At 48.5% G+C, this 17,421-nt stretch overlaps 1 protein-coding gene across 2 annotated transcripts; it reads left to right on the top strand.

Annotated features, from left to right (window-relative positions):
• The first annotated feature begins 4,381 nt into the window (after positions 1–4,381).
• dll4 (delta-like 4 (Drosophila)) lies at positions 4,382–16,371 on the top strand. Of its 2 annotated transcripts, XM_056295079.1 has the most exons (11): positions 4,382–5,175; positions 5,385–5,645; positions 6,117–6,174; positions 6,992–7,255; positions 10,134–10,194; positions 11,590–11,720; positions 11,976–12,145; positions 12,345–12,564; positions 13,127–13,865; positions 14,516–14,624; positions 15,160–16,371. In XM_056295079.1, exons 1-11 carry the CDS (start codon positions 5,122–5,124, stop codon positions 15,163–15,165), a joined length of 2,073 nt encoding a protein of 690 aa, XP_056151054.1. In that variant the 5' UTR covers positions 4,382–5,121; the 3' UTR covers positions 15,166–16,371. The 2 variants fall into 2 exon arrangements, with proteins under 2 accessions (XP_056151054.1, XP_056151055.1); XM_056295080.1 differs by lacking the exon at positions 14,516–14,624.
• Positions 16,372–17,421: the final 1,050 nt, after the last annotated feature.

Genomic DNA, 17,421 nt, shown 5'->3' with positions numbered 1-17,421 from the left:
GTTGCCTGGTGCTGTGTAGGAGCATAACACAACGCCTTTCCACCGAGGGACGTCCTAAACAAACACTTGAATAAAGACCACAACAACCCTGTGTTGACAGCATATTTTGCGAAATGCAGATTAGGCTACGTGTGGGTTTGTGCATTTAAGTTTTGAAATATCTGCAGGATAAGGCATGTAGGTAGTAAAACCCATGTCGTCATTTCCCACACGCAGGAAATTTAGTGTTATCAGCTGCGTCCGCGTCACTGCTCCTATAAATTGCAAGTGTCACCAGTTTTATGGCGTGCCTGGCCTGGGCGAGAGACACGCGGCTATAAAGGCGATAAGCAAGGTTAAAATTGCCATTAGGAACCATTATTGGCCAGATGAGCGCTGCAATAAAAACAGCAAACACAGGATCGGAGCTCTTATTGTCTTCCCAAGAAACTGAAACCCAAGGTGGAGAAAACAGAAAAAAGCTTTCCGCCGAGAGAGCATCAGAAGAGCTGGGGGAGAAACATGCAAACCACGCGTGCCGTTTCCTTTCTCAGGAAAGGCTGCACATAAGCACACTGAGACAGGCCGCACTCCTGTAATCACTACATGCAGACTAGGCTTTTCTTGACAGAGTTATGACAACAATCAGAAATGCCATTATAACAGGTCACAATGACTCACCAACATTATGTCAACAGGTATCTGAATAAGCGATGGTGATTATATGCGGACGCAGAAGGGGCGCGGGCTCAGGGAGAGGCATTGTTTCTCCATGGACGTATTGAGACACACAACAGGTGTGTCAATACGGCGGCCATTCAACCCAGTCCGCCATGTGTGCATCATAGCAACATGGGCTGTATGTGTGACCTCCATTGCCCCCTCTCAGCCGTGCACAGATACGCCGTCAGAATGCAAGAGGCGACCGCAGACGTACAGAGACCAAGACCACGTCAACCCAAACGCACGCGTGTCCGCATAGCTTCCCTGCAGATACGAACAGTTTCCGATCACACCTCCATCTCAGCGTGCTGATTGCCCCGAATTGACGTCTGACGACAGTCAGCAGTGTGGGGGTAGAATAGGCCTGAGTGTGATTCCTATACAGAGTTTGCAGGATCCATTTGTGTCTGTTTTCTATTTGGGGCGTAACGTTACGTTGGCCTCTGTGGATTACAAGGAAACTGATCTGAGTGGGGATAAAATATTAGGATACCTCACTATTTCTCTTTGTCAGAGAGGCTATGTGTATATACACTGCTCAAAAAAATAAAGGGAACACCTAAAAACACAATATAGACCTCGATGAATGAAATATTTCAGCTGAAAATCTTTATTTATTAGACAGAGGAATGTGTTTAGAGCAAAATAACCTAAGAATGATCAATGAAAATCAAAATCATTAGCCCATTAAGGTCTGGATTCAGAATCATACTCAAAATCAAAGTGGAAAATGAGAACATAGGCTGATCCAACTTCTGTGGAAATTCTTCAAGACGATTCAAAATGAGGCTCAGTAGTGTGTGTGGCCTCCACGTGCCTGTATGCACTCCCTACAACATCTGGGCATGCTCCTGATGAGACGACGGATGGTCTCCTGAGGGATCTCCTCCCAGACCTGGATCGGGGCATCGGTCAACTCCTGGACAGTCTGTGGTGCGACATCGCGTTGGCGGATGGTACGAGACATGATGTCCCAGAGGTGCTCGATTGGATTCAGGTCTGGGGAACGTGCAGGCAGGTCCATAGCATCAATGCCCTTGACATACAGGAACTGCTGACACACTCTGGCCACATGAGGACGAGCATTGTCATGCATGAGCAGGAACCCAGGGCCCACTGCACCAGCATATGGTCTGACAATGGGTCTGAGGATCTGATCCCGGTACCTAATGGCAGTCATGGTACCTCTGGCTAGCACGTAGAGGTCTGTGCGGCCCTCCAAGGATATGCCTCCCCAGACCATCACTGACCCACCGCCAAACGGGTCATGCTGGAGGATGTTGCAGGCAGCAGAACGTTCTCCACAGCGTCTCCAGACTCTCTCACGTCTGTCACATGTGTTCAGTGTGAACCTGCTCTCATCTGTGAAGAGCACAGGGCGCCAATGGCGAATCTGCCAACCTAGATGTTCTCTGGCAAAGGTCAATCGGGCTGCACGGTGTTGGGCTGTGAGCACAGGCCCCAATTGTGGACGTCGGGCCCTCATACCATCCTCATGCATTCTGTTTCTCACTGTTTGAGCAGAAACCTGTACATTAGTGGCCTGTTGAAGGTCGTTTTGTAGGGCTCCGGCAGCGCTCCTCCTGTTCCTCCTTGCACAAAGGACCAGATAGCGGTCCTGCTGCGGGGTTGTTGTCCTCCTGCGGCCCCCTCCACGTCTCCTGGTGTACTGGCCTGTCTCCTGGTACCTCCTCCATGCTCTGGACACTGTGCTGGGAGACACATCAAATCTTCTTGCCACAGCACGCATTGATGTGCCATCCTGGATGAGCTGCACTACCTGAGCAACTTCTGTAGGTTGCAGATACCGCCTCATGCCACCTCTAGTGGTGAGGGCACTAGCAAAATGAAAAACTAACCAAAGATCGGCCAGAAAAGATGAGGACAGGCAAATGGTCTATGGCCACCACCTGCAAATCGTTGTCTAATTTCCACCTGGTGGAAAATTGTCTAATTTCCACCTGGTGGAAATTAGACAATTTACCAACAGGTGAAATTGATTCACAAATCAGTGTTGCTTCCTAACTGGACAGGTTGATATCTCAAACGTGTGATTGACTTGGCGCGACATTGCATTGCTTATGTGTTCCCTTTATTTTTTTGAGCAGTGTATATATATATATATATATGTGTGTGTGTGTGTGTGTGTGTGTGCGTGTGTATGTGTATATATATATATATACTATATATATGCTACTTTTGTTTTAGAGAGTCTGATTTTAGTTATCATAACTTGGCCTATAGAAGGGCATTAGTTCATTTTCTCGCCCTATCTGCAACCTCGTTATCGTGCCTACCAAGTGCTACCAGACAGAGAGTAGATTAACAGGTTTGGGTGAACTGGCGTCGCCCCTCATATGGACAGACGACAGTAAACGATGCGCCCCGTCTCCCGCCAGATGGTAAATGAGAGAGGCAGTAGAATAACAAAGATAGAATAACAAACACCCGAAGAGACAATCAAAAACGCCCCCTGGAAATTGGCAAAAACACTGAAAACAATTAATTACTGGGGGGGGGCAGTCCGACAAGACAAACTCCTCGTGATCCGAATTGAATTGGACGGACTACACTAATCACCCGGGCTCGATGTTTCACATGATGTTCCGTTGCTTCATCTCTTTTTTCTTTTCTTTTTTTTTTGGCTCATAAAATTAATTTGTTTGAATAATTCAGAGAATTACGTTGATTAGAGTTTTCATTGTTACGTTAAAACGGCGAGCCGTCGTGAAGAGAGGTCGGTTTAAATGTGGCACCGTCGCTTTTAGTTTGACGCTCATCAAATCAGTTTCATCCCACACCTCGGACACACGCGAGCTGTTAGACGCCGCGTGCAGTAAACGCCCGAGCTGTTAAGGGCCGCGAAGAAGAGTAAACCCATTTTACGGGTGCAGCTGATTGTGTGTGTGGGTGCGTGCGTGTGTTTGTGTGCGCGCGCGAGAGAGAGCGAGACAGAGAGAGCTCATTTGCATACAGCTGAATTTATCCAGTCCCGCGCATAAAACCGCATGTGCACGAGAAAGGGCCACGCGTCTCAACAAAAGGAGGCACGCGCCACTGTGAAACCTGAACAAGCCGTAATAACAATGATAAAGATGAGACTGGAACCAGAAGCAGACAACGCTGTTTGCAACGTATTGGTTACCAGCAAAGGCGAAAGTGAAATTGGAGGTTGCATTACGGTGTGCCGGCATTGATATGACTGTTGAGTTTGCTTTATTAAAAAATAAATAAATAAATAACTTTTTTTTTTATCAGTTATCACCGAGGTAAGCGGGTCGACGTGAACAGCAAGCGGCGCTTTAACGCTTTAAAGGCGTTTTTCATTCACGGCGTGTGCGCCATGTACTCTCTGAGAGACCAACGTGCGTTAGCCAAAATCCAAAAGGACGCAGGGCGTCTGTTAGAAAACTGGCCTTTGATGCGCACGCGGCTCCTATTCAGCGTGGGCTAATTGACCGGAACGGGTGTGGGTGGGGTGTTAAAAGAGTGGTCGGTGCGGCTCAGTAATTGAATTCCCACTTCTCGTTCTCGAAGTTTCGGCTCTCCCCCGTTATCTTCCCCTTTATTCAGTGCCGCCTATACGCGACACCGCGTGCCTCGCCTCCTCTCTCTCTCGTGCGCTATAAATAAGCCAACAGATGTTGGGGCTTGTTAATAATCGCCCGGTATCCGCGGTGGTCAGTCAGCACAGTACCAGTGGGTATTAAATCTGGATAATTGCTGCTGGGTCGCATAGAAGGGGGTTGAATATGTAAAGTGGGCGGCGCCCCGGAGCTGAGTGACAGTTTATGTAATGAGCAGCGCCGTGCAAGTCTATATATCGGAGAGGAGACGCACGAGGGTTTCATTCAGCAGTATTAAGACGGAGCGGTGAGCCGTCTCACGAGCACGACGAGGAGCGGAGCCCCGCGACCCACAGCGCGACGCGACCCTTGTGGAGTACCGGACACGCGACAGGACACCTGCTGACGGAGGAGAAGAGAGAGAGAGAGAGAGAGAGAGAGAGAGAGAGAGAGAGAGAGAGAGAGAGAGAGAGAGAGAGAGAGAGAGAGAGAGAGAGAGAGAGAGAGAGAGAGAGAGAGAGAAGGCAAGATAAGAAAAAGAAGCCAGCCAGCCTTGGATATTGGCCCCCTTCCTTCATCTTTTCGGATAACTTGGAAATTGTAAACACTTCCATTTTGACGCTCTGACACACCAGCGAGGAGCTAAGGGGAACATCTCCACGAGCGAAGAGGGATTTATACGTCTTTTAGATCTTCTCTTTTTTTCCCCCATTTTTCTTTTCATTTTCGGCGTAAATACTTCGGAATTAGAGAGGTGTTTTTGTTTTTATTTTTTTGTTGTTGTTTGTTTTGGCTTTGACGTACATATAAGCTGCATTGATCGGTGACGGGGCTGCCCTGGAGAAGCAGAAGGATGGCAGCTTGGTTCACCTTCACCATCGCGTTCAGCACCACGTTGATAACACAGGTATATATGAGGCAGGGATAATGCGGCTCCGCGGTCGTCCTGTTGTATCCAACACCCCCCCCCCTCCCCACCACCACCACCACCCACCACCCACCACCACCCCGAAGAAAAACACAAGATGGGGAGCCGTTTTGTTTCATGTGAAATAACGCATAGCCCATGCAACGACGTCCTTTTCTTTTCTTTTAATTGTGTCCCTTCTCTTTTAGGCATCTGGGTCCGGCGTTTTTGAGCTCGATCTCCACGAATTTAAAAACCACAGAGGTCTGATGGCCAACGGGGACACGTGCAAGCCAAACTGCCGGACTTTCTTCCGAGTTTGCCTGAAGAACTACCAGGCAGTGGTCTCGCCAGGTGAATGCATCTTTGGGAGTACAATGACACCGGTGCTGGGGACAAACTCTTTCAGCGCCGCAGACGGAGGCGCTTTAAGTAGACCAATTCAATTACCATTCAACTTCGGATGGCCGGTAAGAGCTGGAGAGTGCTAGCCAATTACACCAAACCAACAGCATTTCTTCTTTCTTTCTTTCTACCACCGAGCCAACGACTCGTGTGTATGTGTGTGTGTGTGTGTGTGTGTATGTGGGGGTGGGGGGTGGGGGTAGCGGCGCACAGGTTATGGGTTATGGCTGGCCTAATCCATTATCATTAGGTAACACTCTTGTCAACAAACGGATTGGACAGGGTCAGCGTTGTTTATTTCAAACTGCCCATAGAAAACGCATGCATGACACGTCCCTCCTTACGTCGTCTTATAATGCAGTTTTTGAAAGCGAAAGCTCGCGTCAATAGTCGATATCGAAACACCGTTATCGGGAAGATAAGACTGTAATTTCTGCCCTTGATCGTTTCATGGAAGTGATAAAGCCTATAAAATACAACATAAGATACTTCACGTGATAACTTGCTGTTTCTGTTATTATTTTTTTTGCCCTTAGGGATCATTTTCTCTGATAATCGAAGCCTGGCATTCACCTTATGAGAGCGTGCCTGCAGGTAAGTGTGAATGGATTTTACACCACAAGAGGGAGCTCTTTCTGCACATTTCACCCCCCATAGGCGTAAAATGCGAGTTAACGCTTGCAAAATTATCTATAATCCTATCTGACATCACGTAGACCCTCAGCATCAGCAGACAACCAGCATAAATAGTTAAATGATGGTCATTTTACACATTATTCACCCCTTTGTTGTCAGCTTCAGAACACCTTTCTCATTCTTATAGTACAATACAATTGAACTTCCTTTGGTTTATTTTTGGCGTGGGAAAGAGCTGTGGGCTTTGGTGAGAATACACAACGCCTGCCAAAAGCCCCTGACTACATCTTCCTGTATTTTACACCTTACTCTGTTCCGCCCTTTGCAAGTGGGGAATAGGCCTGGGAATGTTTTGCTGAGTGAAAGAAAGAGGAAATTTCAACCTTTCATCTTAACTGTATGGGTTTTGATAAGGGGATGCAGCATGGTGGTATCTGCATAATAAAATGTCCCCTGGGTTGCTTTGAGGACATTTAAGTGGTTAAAGCCCACTGTCTCTAGGGTCCCACCACCGTAGTATGTTCCCACCACTGCAGTGGTGAAATCGGTCCCTTCCCCTACTGTTTTCCTCTTTATGTTGCCATAGCAAAATGCTGCTCTCATTCTGGTGAGAATGCATCAAGCTGACTGACTTTAAATACACACCACATGGTGGTAGGAGTCTTAATAAAGAGCCGTGTGTCAACACAAAACAAACAAGATAGCAAGTTGCAAGGATGTACATCACATTCATTTTGTCCTCTGTTTCTCCTTCTTTTCCTTTTTTTTTTTCCAGATACCAACAACCCGAACTTTTTGATTAGCTTTTTTGCCATTCAAAGACAGCTGGGTGTCGGGACCGCATGGTCTCAGGACACACAGACCGGGAAGGAGACCGAGTTGAGGTATTCTTATCGGTTCATCTGCAACGAAAATTACTACGGAGAAAGTTGTTCGAAAAAGTGCACGCCGAGGGACGACCGATTTGGCCACTACACCTGCACCCGAGATGGGCAATTATCCTGCCTGCCTGGCTGGAAGGGGAAATACTGTGAAGAACGTAAGCAACCGGCCAGCAAACCTCAGTTTATTCATGCATGCACAGGCCAGGCTGTCTATCAGAGCTGGACAATATGCTTGCTTCAGAAACCTCTGCTGATGTTGACGCTGGTGTTCAGTGTTTTGATGCTGCTCTGACCTTGGGTGGATGCATTGCTTTGACGTTGACTTGGTAGCGTAGACCCCTGCGAATGGCTTTTATAGAGGGAATTTGCATGTACAGTGAGTTACCTGTGGAGCTTGACGGGAGTTGAGCCAGGGCCATGTGACATTTGGTGGACCATCCTTACCCTGCATACTCTCAGACGTATACGTACATATATGTACGTATATGTCTGAGAGCCAGGAGGCATTCATTAGGGTCCCTCTGGTGCCAGTTGTAAGACAGATATGTCTCTTCCATGGCAGGCACCTTTGGCCCTCCACTAAGCATTCCTTATCCCATGCCTTATCGCAGCAGCCTCTATCAGAGGTTGTTAAGATTGTTTATTAGATGTCTTATCAGGGATTCATGCAAAGGGAAGTGTCCTTCCAAGAGCCTGAGATCACGGGCTGCTGAGTACAGAGGCCAGACAGGATAGAGAGGCGCTGGCAAGCCCGATATGCAATTATGGTGACGGTATAATTTGAAAAGCCTAATTGGTTGTGGGTCTGTGCGCAGTCATTGAGCTTTGGTTAAGGGACAGACAGCAGGCGCATTATTTTTGTGTACCTTCATTAGACCAAATCACGAACCAGCCCTCCCTTATTTTGGCTAGAAATGAATGGCCCTCTATCAACAAGGCCCATTGCCATTTGGCTAAACAATGCCACATCCCCTTGTTCACCTAAGCAAATGAATCAAAGTGTAGATTGGAAGGCGGAGACACGACGGAAGTAATAGTTACCATGTGCTTGGTGTGACCACATGGCGACAGCGGATCTGTGATCGATGTTGCTTGGTGAAAGAGAAATTGGCATGTGCTATTTTCACTGCGGCGCCAAATTCTAACCAGATGGGTTCACGTGTTGCAATTACGGACACATCAATCGTCTGTGACTACAGAAAACATACATAAGAAAGATAAATGGACTTCTTTCAAACGCTATAATCCCCCCCATCTCTCTCCCTCTCTTCATCTCCCTCTCTGTCCTCTCTGTCTCTCCCTTTCTCTTTCTCTCTCTTGCTCTCTCTCTCCCTCCCCCTCCTCTCTCTACATCTCTGTCTCCCTCCCCCTCGCTCTCTCTACAACTCTCTTTACCTCTCTCTTTATCTCTCCCTCTCTCTCTACCTCCCTCCTCTCCCTCGCTATCTCTCTCCCTCTGGTTCTCTGCCTCCCTCCCTCTCTCCATCTCTGTCACTCCCTCTATCTCTAGCTCTCCTTCCCTCCCTCTCTCTCTGCTTCTGTCTCTCTCTCGCTCTCTCTCCATCTCTTCCTCCCTCTCTCCTCCGTAAGGCTCTGTAGGACCTACAGTAGCCTGCTCCGCGGTGCGCGTACCCGGTAACATAATCCGGGCCGGTGGCACGCGCCGGGGTTAATCGCGGCATTATTATCCCGCCACGCGCCACCGATGCTTTAGTCCGCTCCATTGTTGAGTGCGCGGCGTGGCAGCTGCAAATATGGTTTCTCACAGACCACAAACAACAATGGCGACAGCTGTCTGCTATAGAGAGCAGGCATCTGTTCCGGACCGAGCGGCCTGTGTTCTGCGAAATCAGTGTCACGTTGAGCCCGTCGCACAAAAAACGGGACAAACAACGTCTAACCGACTTCTGGGTGGCAGCTGTGTGTGTGTCTGTGTGTGTCTGTGTGTGTGTGTGTGTGTGTGTGTGTGTGTGTGTGTGTGTGTGTGTTTGTGTGTGTGTGTGTTTGTGTGTGTGTGTGGATGAGGGTCAGGAGGGTGGTAGTGGTGGCGGTGTGCGTGTGTCCGGGGGGGAATGGTGGAAGGGGGGGGGTACCGGGTTTAGATCAAATGAGCGGCTTGGCTTTTGAAGTAAGTTGAGACAGGTTTAAGTGGCGGCGAACTCAATCCATAATAACCCAACCCGCCGCAGTTGTTGGCTCTTTTATTTACAAAAAAAAGGTTTGATTACTTAAGCCTGTGGTATATATATATATATGTATATATATGTATATATATATGTATATATATGTGTATATATATATGTATATATATATATATATATATATATATATATATATATATATATATATATTATTAGCCTGTTATAGGCAGGCTTTCCTGCTTTAAGACTCATGATGGACGTCCGGGTGGCGTGGCGGTCTATTCCGTTGCCTACCAACACAGGGATCGGCGGCTCGAATCCCGTGTTACCTCCGGCTTTGTCGGGTGTCCCTACAGACTACATGGAGAGCTGGATGTGGGTATGTGTCCTGGTCGCTGCACTAGCGCCTCCTCTGGTCGGTCGGGGCGCCTGTTCGGGGGGGGGGGAGGAACTGGGGGAATGGCGTAATCCTCCCACGCGCTACGTCCCCCTGGCGAAACTCCTCACTGTCAGGTGAAAAGAAGCGGCTGGCGACTCCACATGTATCGGAGGAGGCATGTGGTAGTCTGCAGCCGTCCCCGGTTCGACAGAAGGGGGTGGAGCAGAGATCGGGATGGCTCAGAAGAGTGGGGTAATTGGTTGATACAATTGGGGAGAAAAAGAGTGTGGGGGGGGAGAAATCCCAAAAAAAGAAAAGATTTTCATAACAACTTGTGAGGAAATAGCACAACCTCGTCTTCTCTTCTGAAACTGTATCAATCAACATTGTGTAGAATCGAACGTATCTCTGTATCTCCTTTTCGCCTCTCCACACATGCTAGAAGCCAGATGGTTATGGCACATGTGACTGTGATCAGTGGACTTATTTTTCGTGTCTCTGTCTGTGCTTCAGCTATCTGCCTGGAGGGCTGCAGTGAGAGGAACGGGAACTGCTCCAGACCTGGCGAGTGTGTGTAAGTAAAGCAAAGTGAAAAACATGATGTGATGACATTTGTGTTGTTGCTGTATGGAGCTCTGGGGCAGAGGGATTTGTGACACAACTGGAACCTCGCTGACATTTCTTCATCACCGCGTTCATTTCGAATCCGTTATCAAATTCGATTGGGGGAGAAAACACTCGTATTTCATCCTTTATGAATTCAAGCCAAGCAATACTCACGTCCAATGTCAGATCTCTCCCTTATTTATCCGTGCTGCTAATCCCGATTGCCCATTTTCATCCAGGCTCCTCAGCATCCCGTTGTGTCGCTGGTCGGTCTCCTTCGCTCATTTTTTTTTGCTTAACTAACAAAACTCTCGCTCACTCACTCACAAAACTCCTTTCCAATCCTATTTGGCCCTCTCTTTGGACGCAAATCTCTCTTTTCCCACTGGTAAAACTGACCCAAATTAAGGTGAAACCCTTTAGATACCCCACAACCCTGAAGCCGCCCCCAGGTTTTTGCTCCATCAGCTGAAAATACATGATTGCTAAAATGTCTGTGAATGTTCTCATTCATCCAGGTCATGGTTATCCAAAGGAGTTGAATCAAGTGCAACTGGACTTGGTATATATATACCAAGTCCAGTTGCACTTGATTCAACTCCTTTGGATGATTGCTAAAAGCACGTCTGACCCTTCAATCGCACTCTGACAAGGTTGCCGTGCATCCCACTGGGGATTTGATATCCCTGGGACACATGAGAAAAGACATCCATTTAACAGTCGGCCTAATCCATAAAGCGATATTTGACCCTTTAGCCTGACTCATTCTACGGCAGTGCAATATCCGCTGCAGCTTATATACCTTGTACCTTGATAGCAGTTGGAAACCTTTCCGGAAAATGCTCCAACACCCATGCGAAGCACAGGAATATGTTACTGTGATTTTTTTGCCTATGGTTGGTGTCAATGTAGACGGATTGACAGAAACCACTGACTAGTACTCATGGCGACAATAGCTGCACACTGTAGCTAGCATAATGCAAAAGAAATGTTCCACCTCCGCAAAAATATAATCTACAGCCTTTTAGATCGCACACTGTAATTTCTCATGATGGCTGAAACGGATAATACGCGGACATTTTATGGTTTGCTTGGCACAGCCAGCTTCGCTTCAGCCATGAGAGTGCGTTGAGCCGTGTGATGATTGATCTGACTGTGGTCAGTTGATTCATGATGGGCTTTATTAAACCACAGGCAAGTTTTCCACTTCTGTCGGGACACAGTGGACCAAATGAAAGTTTGAGGGGATTAAGTTTCCCAGTTGAAGTTCATCTGCAAAACTCGTAGCAGGCCTGCGGTATTGTAACGCCAAGTAATCGATGGGAACAATAATAAGTAATCGAAAATGTATTGTCACTTTCAGGTGCAGAGAAGGCTGGCAAGGTCCTTTCTGTGATGAATGCAAGAAGTACCCCGCCTGTAAACATGGCACTTGTCAACAGCCATGGCAGTGTAACTGTCAGGAGGGTTGGGGAGGCCTACTCTGTGACCAAGGTACGTCAGACAGTGTGGACCAATGGGACTAATCCTTACACATATTCTCACATTCCCCCCCCGGTTACTGTGGTCTAAGTGCCCAAGTTCATTAGATACACTGACGTTAGCCCATTCAGATGTCGCCACTCCATTCATAGTTTTGCTTTCTCCCCCAACTCCCGGGTAGTTAGCTTGTTTTCCATGCAGGCTCCGTGTAAACAAACACTATTCCCACCCTCCCACCACCCTCCCCCCAACCCCCACCCCCTGCAGACCTGAACTTTTGCACCCATCACCGGCCGTGTGTGAACGGCGCCACCTGCATGAACACGGGCCAGGGCAGCTACACCTGTACCTGCCTCCCGGGCTTCACTGGGGTCAACTGCGAGCTGGAGATGCAGGAGTGCGACAGCAACCCCTGCAGGAACGGAGGAATATGCACCGTGAGTAGGGCGTTAAAAGAAGAAACAGAGGGAAAAGCAAATAATTTGCAATAGGGAGAAAGAGAGAGAGAGCTGTCTTTCATTATATTGTAGTAGTAACGTAGTAGTCGCAGACTTTTTTTTTTGGCTGACTATGTTGTTGCTGTTTTTGAACTGCTGACCGACTTGACTCCTCATCCCCCCCTCTCCATGTCTCCAGAATCTGGACAGCGGCTACATGTGCGAGTGTCTCCAGGGTTTCGAGGGGACCCACTGCGAACACAGCCTGCTGACGTGCGCCGATTCCCCCTGCTTCCACAGCGGCAAGTGCTGGGAGAAGGACAACGGCCATAGCTACATGTGCGAGTGTCCCCGCGGCTACACCGGACTCAACTGCGAGAAGAGGGTGGACAAGTGCACGTCGCTTCCCTGTGCTAATGGTACGCCCCCCCTCCTCCTCCTTCTCCTGCTTCCCCCCTCACCCCCTTTTCTGAACTTCCCTTCGCTCTGTAACCCCCCCCTCCCCCCAAATTCCTGCAACTGGAAGCAGTGAGGAACAACAGGAATTGGTGGGAACTCGGTGTCTATTGTCCATCGTGTAAACACCCTGCGGCTTACAGCAGCAGATTGTTAGTGTCACTACTGCTCGCTGCGTTTGTTGATGAAAGGGGACAAATATCCAATCTGGCTCGATTTCTGACCCTCCGTAAACACATACAGACCCAGGGATTGTCCTGACGTGTTGGAGCGAACAACACAGCGTATGGTGGTGACACCAGTGGGGGAGCCGATGTAGCGCTGGGAAAGTGGAGAAAGGGCCTTGCATGGAAACGCCTTGTTTGTTGAAATGTCCCCCCTTTAGTGCTGGATAGATCTAACAGCAATTCCCTTGTTTCTCAGTGAAGTCGTGCACATGTTTGCTGTATCATCCCGACCGCCCTCGTGTGATTGTGTGAATCTTCGCTCTGTCGACTCTAACCTTCAGCGTTCTCCTTTCTTCAGGCGGTCTCTGTGTGATCCATGGAGGCATGCGTGTCTGTAGCTGTCGAGCAGGATTCACCGGCCAGCGCTGTGAAATCAACATCAACGAGTGCGCCGGCGACCCCTGCGTCAATGGCGGCACCTGCCTGGACCGAATCAACGACTACACCTGCGTGTGTCCTCCAGGCTACACTGGGCGCAACTGCGACAAGCTGGTGGATGAGTGCTCCGCTCGGCCCTGCCTCAACGGGGGTCTCTGTACCGAGGGAGGCGGACTGGGCAAGACTCCGGCCACCTGCGTCTGCCTCTCAGGTTTCACTGGCGCCCACTGTGAGTTTTTCGCTGCCGTGACCTTCCCCGTGAGCAACGAGGAGATCCAAGATGGCTTCCAGTGGGCGGCAGTTTCTCTGGGCGTGGGGCTGGTGGCGTTGCTGATGTTGCTGTTCATGGTGGCCCTGGCTCTGAGGCACATCCACCGGCAGGCACAGAGGGAGAGGGGGGACACGGAGACCATGAACAACGTGTCTGATGCTCAGAAGGACAACCTGATCCCGGCATCCCAGCTGAAAAACACCAACCAGAAAATTGGCCTGGAGGTGGACTGTGATTCGGGGAAATCGAACTTTATCCATAAAAACTATCACTTGGACTCTTACAGCTCGAAGTCAAAGGAATTCAAGGATGACCAGCCACAGGAGGATAAAAGTCTTATTTATGACAAGTGTTTAGAAGACAAAATGCCTTTGAGTCGAATTTACAGGTAAGAGGAACCATTCCCCCACAGTGCACGAGTAATTCAGCACATTTCACTTCACCGCGTCATTTTAATCTTGTGCGTGTACTCCTGCATCTTGAGCAGGATCTGTCCCAGTACTCTTGAGGAGGTGTGTCAGAATTACATGTCATGTTCATATTACTTCACGTTTTAGCTCCTTCTTGTGTACTATGAAAAGAGGAATTGGATAAAATTAATCCTGCCATAAATAGTTTTCACACTGCCACTCCTTTACTTACACACACACACACACACACACACACACACACACCAACAATGCATTCAGCAGCCCATAGGAACACACAAAGCCATATGTTGAATGTATTTACTGATGAAAAGCCACGGAAACATCCAAGCACAAACTCTTAATCAATCGGACCAAGATCCGGATCATTTCTAAAATGCTTGTAACACGCAGTTTCCACTGCCAACAGCTGTCTCCCAATTCTGCATATGGAAATAGCCCATTGTCCCTCATCTGGATTTAAAGGAAGCTTACAGTTGGCACATGCTTTCCCATGCCTTCCATCATCTCCACTGTCTACAGCACCGCCCCGCCTGACTCAAATAGACAGCTCTGCCATGTGCTTCTACTTTGTGTTTGTGTTAACACAAGGTGTGATTTGTGTTTGCAGTGAAAAGCCAGAGTGTAGGATATCAACGATATGTTCCCCGAGAGATTCTATGTACCAGTCCGTGTTCGTTATAGCAGAGGAAAGGAGGGAATGCGTCATAGCAACTGAGGTAAGCCTAAAACATAAGGATTTGAAAAAAAAATCATCTGATCAGCTTTTCCATAGAGCCATAGATCCATAAGATCGCCCATCTGAAGCACGTCACATCACCCCAGGCAGGCTATCCCTCACCAGTAAAGCTACGCTTTTGCTGGGTGACGGTGCTTCCAGGAGACAGACAACATGCAGACCGCAGTATTCCTCATGTCTGAGCGTACGCCAGGGATGCATAATGGCCCAATCACACGCCAATCCTTTCTGTGAACTACAGAAAGGTCACCGGCTATTCTTTATCTTGACAATTTCATGACCTGGCCGGCGAACTGGGCCCGATTCCTCACACATGTTTGGCTCTGCCGGGTCTCCAAGGTGCTATGTTTTACCACTGTGGCGCTCAGAGGAATCCTGAGAATGTTTTCCCTCGTGAAGTGAAACGGTATCGAATACCCGCTAAAGCAGATAAAACCGCTTCATCGGCATGGGATGTGTGATGCTTCTCAACCTGGCATGTCCCTTAATCGATTTCTCCCCCTCTTTGTCCCCAGGTATAAACCGCGGGGGCTTGGCGCGAGGGAGTGAGGAGGAGAGACACACAATCGAGGCAGAAAATCTTATTCTGGATTGTTTACAAATGCTGACAACAGACTGGAGACTGTTTTTAAGACGTCCACTGCTGCTCTGGAAGACTTGAGAACTGAGACGGGCAGGATCTCTGCCCTGCAATGGAAAAACAGTATAGAAACCTTACAATGGCTGAGTGTCTGTATACAAAACGTGTAAAGTCATGGACCCCTCCGGCTTGTGGGAACGATTAATACGTCCGGCGGGTGAACCGACGCCATCCCCGTCCGGGGACCTAATAAGAGTGTCGGCGAAGTAATAAACCCCGACCATCTGAGAGACACCAAAAAGAAGCGACGGAGGATAATTCGGCCCTCGTAGACGACCCGTCCTGGACTGGTGTGATAATCATGGTGATTTTTATAACAGCCAACTAATCAAAAGGAGGTGCCTGAGATTTGATCCCCCGAGAACCCACCACACACACACACACACACACACATGCACACGCACACACACACACCCCGCTCCTGCCAGCTTCACCTGCTATGCAAGACTCAGGGTCAAGAGGAGTGAACGCGCCCCATCGTTGGAAACCAACCACGCAAACACTGAGAGAAATGAATGTCTGAGAATAATTCTCAACTGTCAGTCACACGAAACTGACTGGCTGGACTTTTCCATGCAATGGTGAAGATTGTATGCAGCCCAAAATTCACTAGAAGCCTTAAAAGAAGGGGGTTTGAATACTAAATGTGTATGTACCCTTGTCTCTTCTCGGATCATTTGCACTACCAAAAAAAAAAAAAAAAAAAGATCAGGTGGGGAAAATACTTCATAATCAACTGGGGTGTGAAGAGCAATGCCACAAGAGCGCAATAGTGAGTGCCGTGCCAGCAAGATCCAAGAGAGAGGGGAATCAAACTGTTTTTATGCAAACCGATGGAGAAATACAAAGAGACTCAGTACAGAGAAGTGACTGTCTCACCACTGCCTGCCTATAACAAGTTTCAGAAAATACAGAACCAATAATGTCATTTTTTTTTTAAAATGATGATTTCCAGAGTTTAATTTAAAATATGACACACTGCTCTTTATATGTTTTATAATATTATTTTGTATATAATGCATATTTATAAAATCCAAACATCTGAAGAATAAAACTTTAATTCCTTTAAAACCTCTTAATTTGATGTCGAGCGAATGAGAAGGAAGTTATTTTTGGGGGTGTTTTGAGATAATGAAGCTGGGGAACAAAACAGCGACCCGACATATTTCTTTCTCACCGAGGGAGAGTTTTAATCGGCGAGAGATGCTGGCCCGCAAATGTCAACCGGTGCTAAATGCGTCCCTGTCAGAGGCCGACTAGACCTCTTGGAAACTGTCAAAAGGGCCCATGAATATTAACTCTGGTTGGTGCCCCGCATGCTTAGGACAACACAGCCATCGTTTCAGGCTACAGCAGCAGGCATAAAGCCACCTGACATCAGCGAAGCGTGCAATTCCTCACCCCTCTTCTCCCTCTTCCCTTCAATTGGCTTGAAATTCTAATCTGTTGCCACGGATACAAGCCCCCCTCAAGCTGGAAATGGCGAAACAAAGCCAGGCACGGGGCAAAGGGGAACGCCCCCCATCCCTCGCAAAGCGTGCGCGCATGCACGCACACACACACACACACACACACACACACACACACACACGCAGCCAACCAAACAGATGCCGTGGGGGGAGCAGGGAGCAACCCTGCCCTGCCATAAAAACAGCAGCATATGCCAGGCCTCTCGCTCTGTGTGAGCTACACAGCACACACACTGACTCGCTTCACAGGCCCTCTCCCATAAAAAAAATATACAAATGCTAATCCCAACCCCCTCGCCCCCGCCCCCACCATCTCCCCAAAACTGCCTGACTCAGTGACTCCCCTTCAGGCTTAAGTGCAATATCTCAATGCCAGCCACTCCCCCAAACAAAGCGCTGGAGAGGGCCTGGCACCAGGGCTGCAACCAGGAGGGGAAACCAGATGGGAGCCAGTGGATGTGCCATAAAGAGACGTATAAAAACATCACCCTCAGCACTGTTTCAGAAAAAGTTTATTGACTTGTCAACGCAATGTGGACGTACACCGGGGTCCCGCTCTCCTTTCAAAGCACTAGTAGCAAAGGGGAGAGGCGAGGGCTGTGCCGCCCCATCCGCTGCGGTTTGTTTTCTCACTTCAGTAATGCGGCAGCCACTCTTTTGCTTCGAGC

Source organism: Lampris incognitus, chromosome 15, assembly GCF_029633865.1.
Source record: "Lampris incognitus isolate fLamInc1 chromosome 15, fLamInc1.hap2, whole genome shotgun sequence".
Lineage (NCBI taxonomy): Eukaryota > Metazoa > Chordata > Actinopteri > Lampriformes > Lampridae > Lampris > Lampris incognitus.
This window is presented reverse-complemented; position numbering and strand designations above follow the sequence as displayed.

Coding starts and splice junctions, on each gene's coding strand:
- dll4 (XM_056295079.1), top strand. CDS start 5,122: ATGGCAGCTTGGTTCACCTTCACCATCGCGTTCAGCACCACGTTGATA. Junction 5,646..6,116: donor CATTCAACTTCGGATGGCCG/GTAAGAGCTGGA, acceptor TTTTGCCCTTAG/GGATCATTTTCTCTGATAAT. Junction 11,721..11,975: donor AGGCCTACTCTGTGACCAAG/GTACGTCAGACA, acceptor CACCCCCTGCAG/ACCTGAACTTTTGCACCCAT.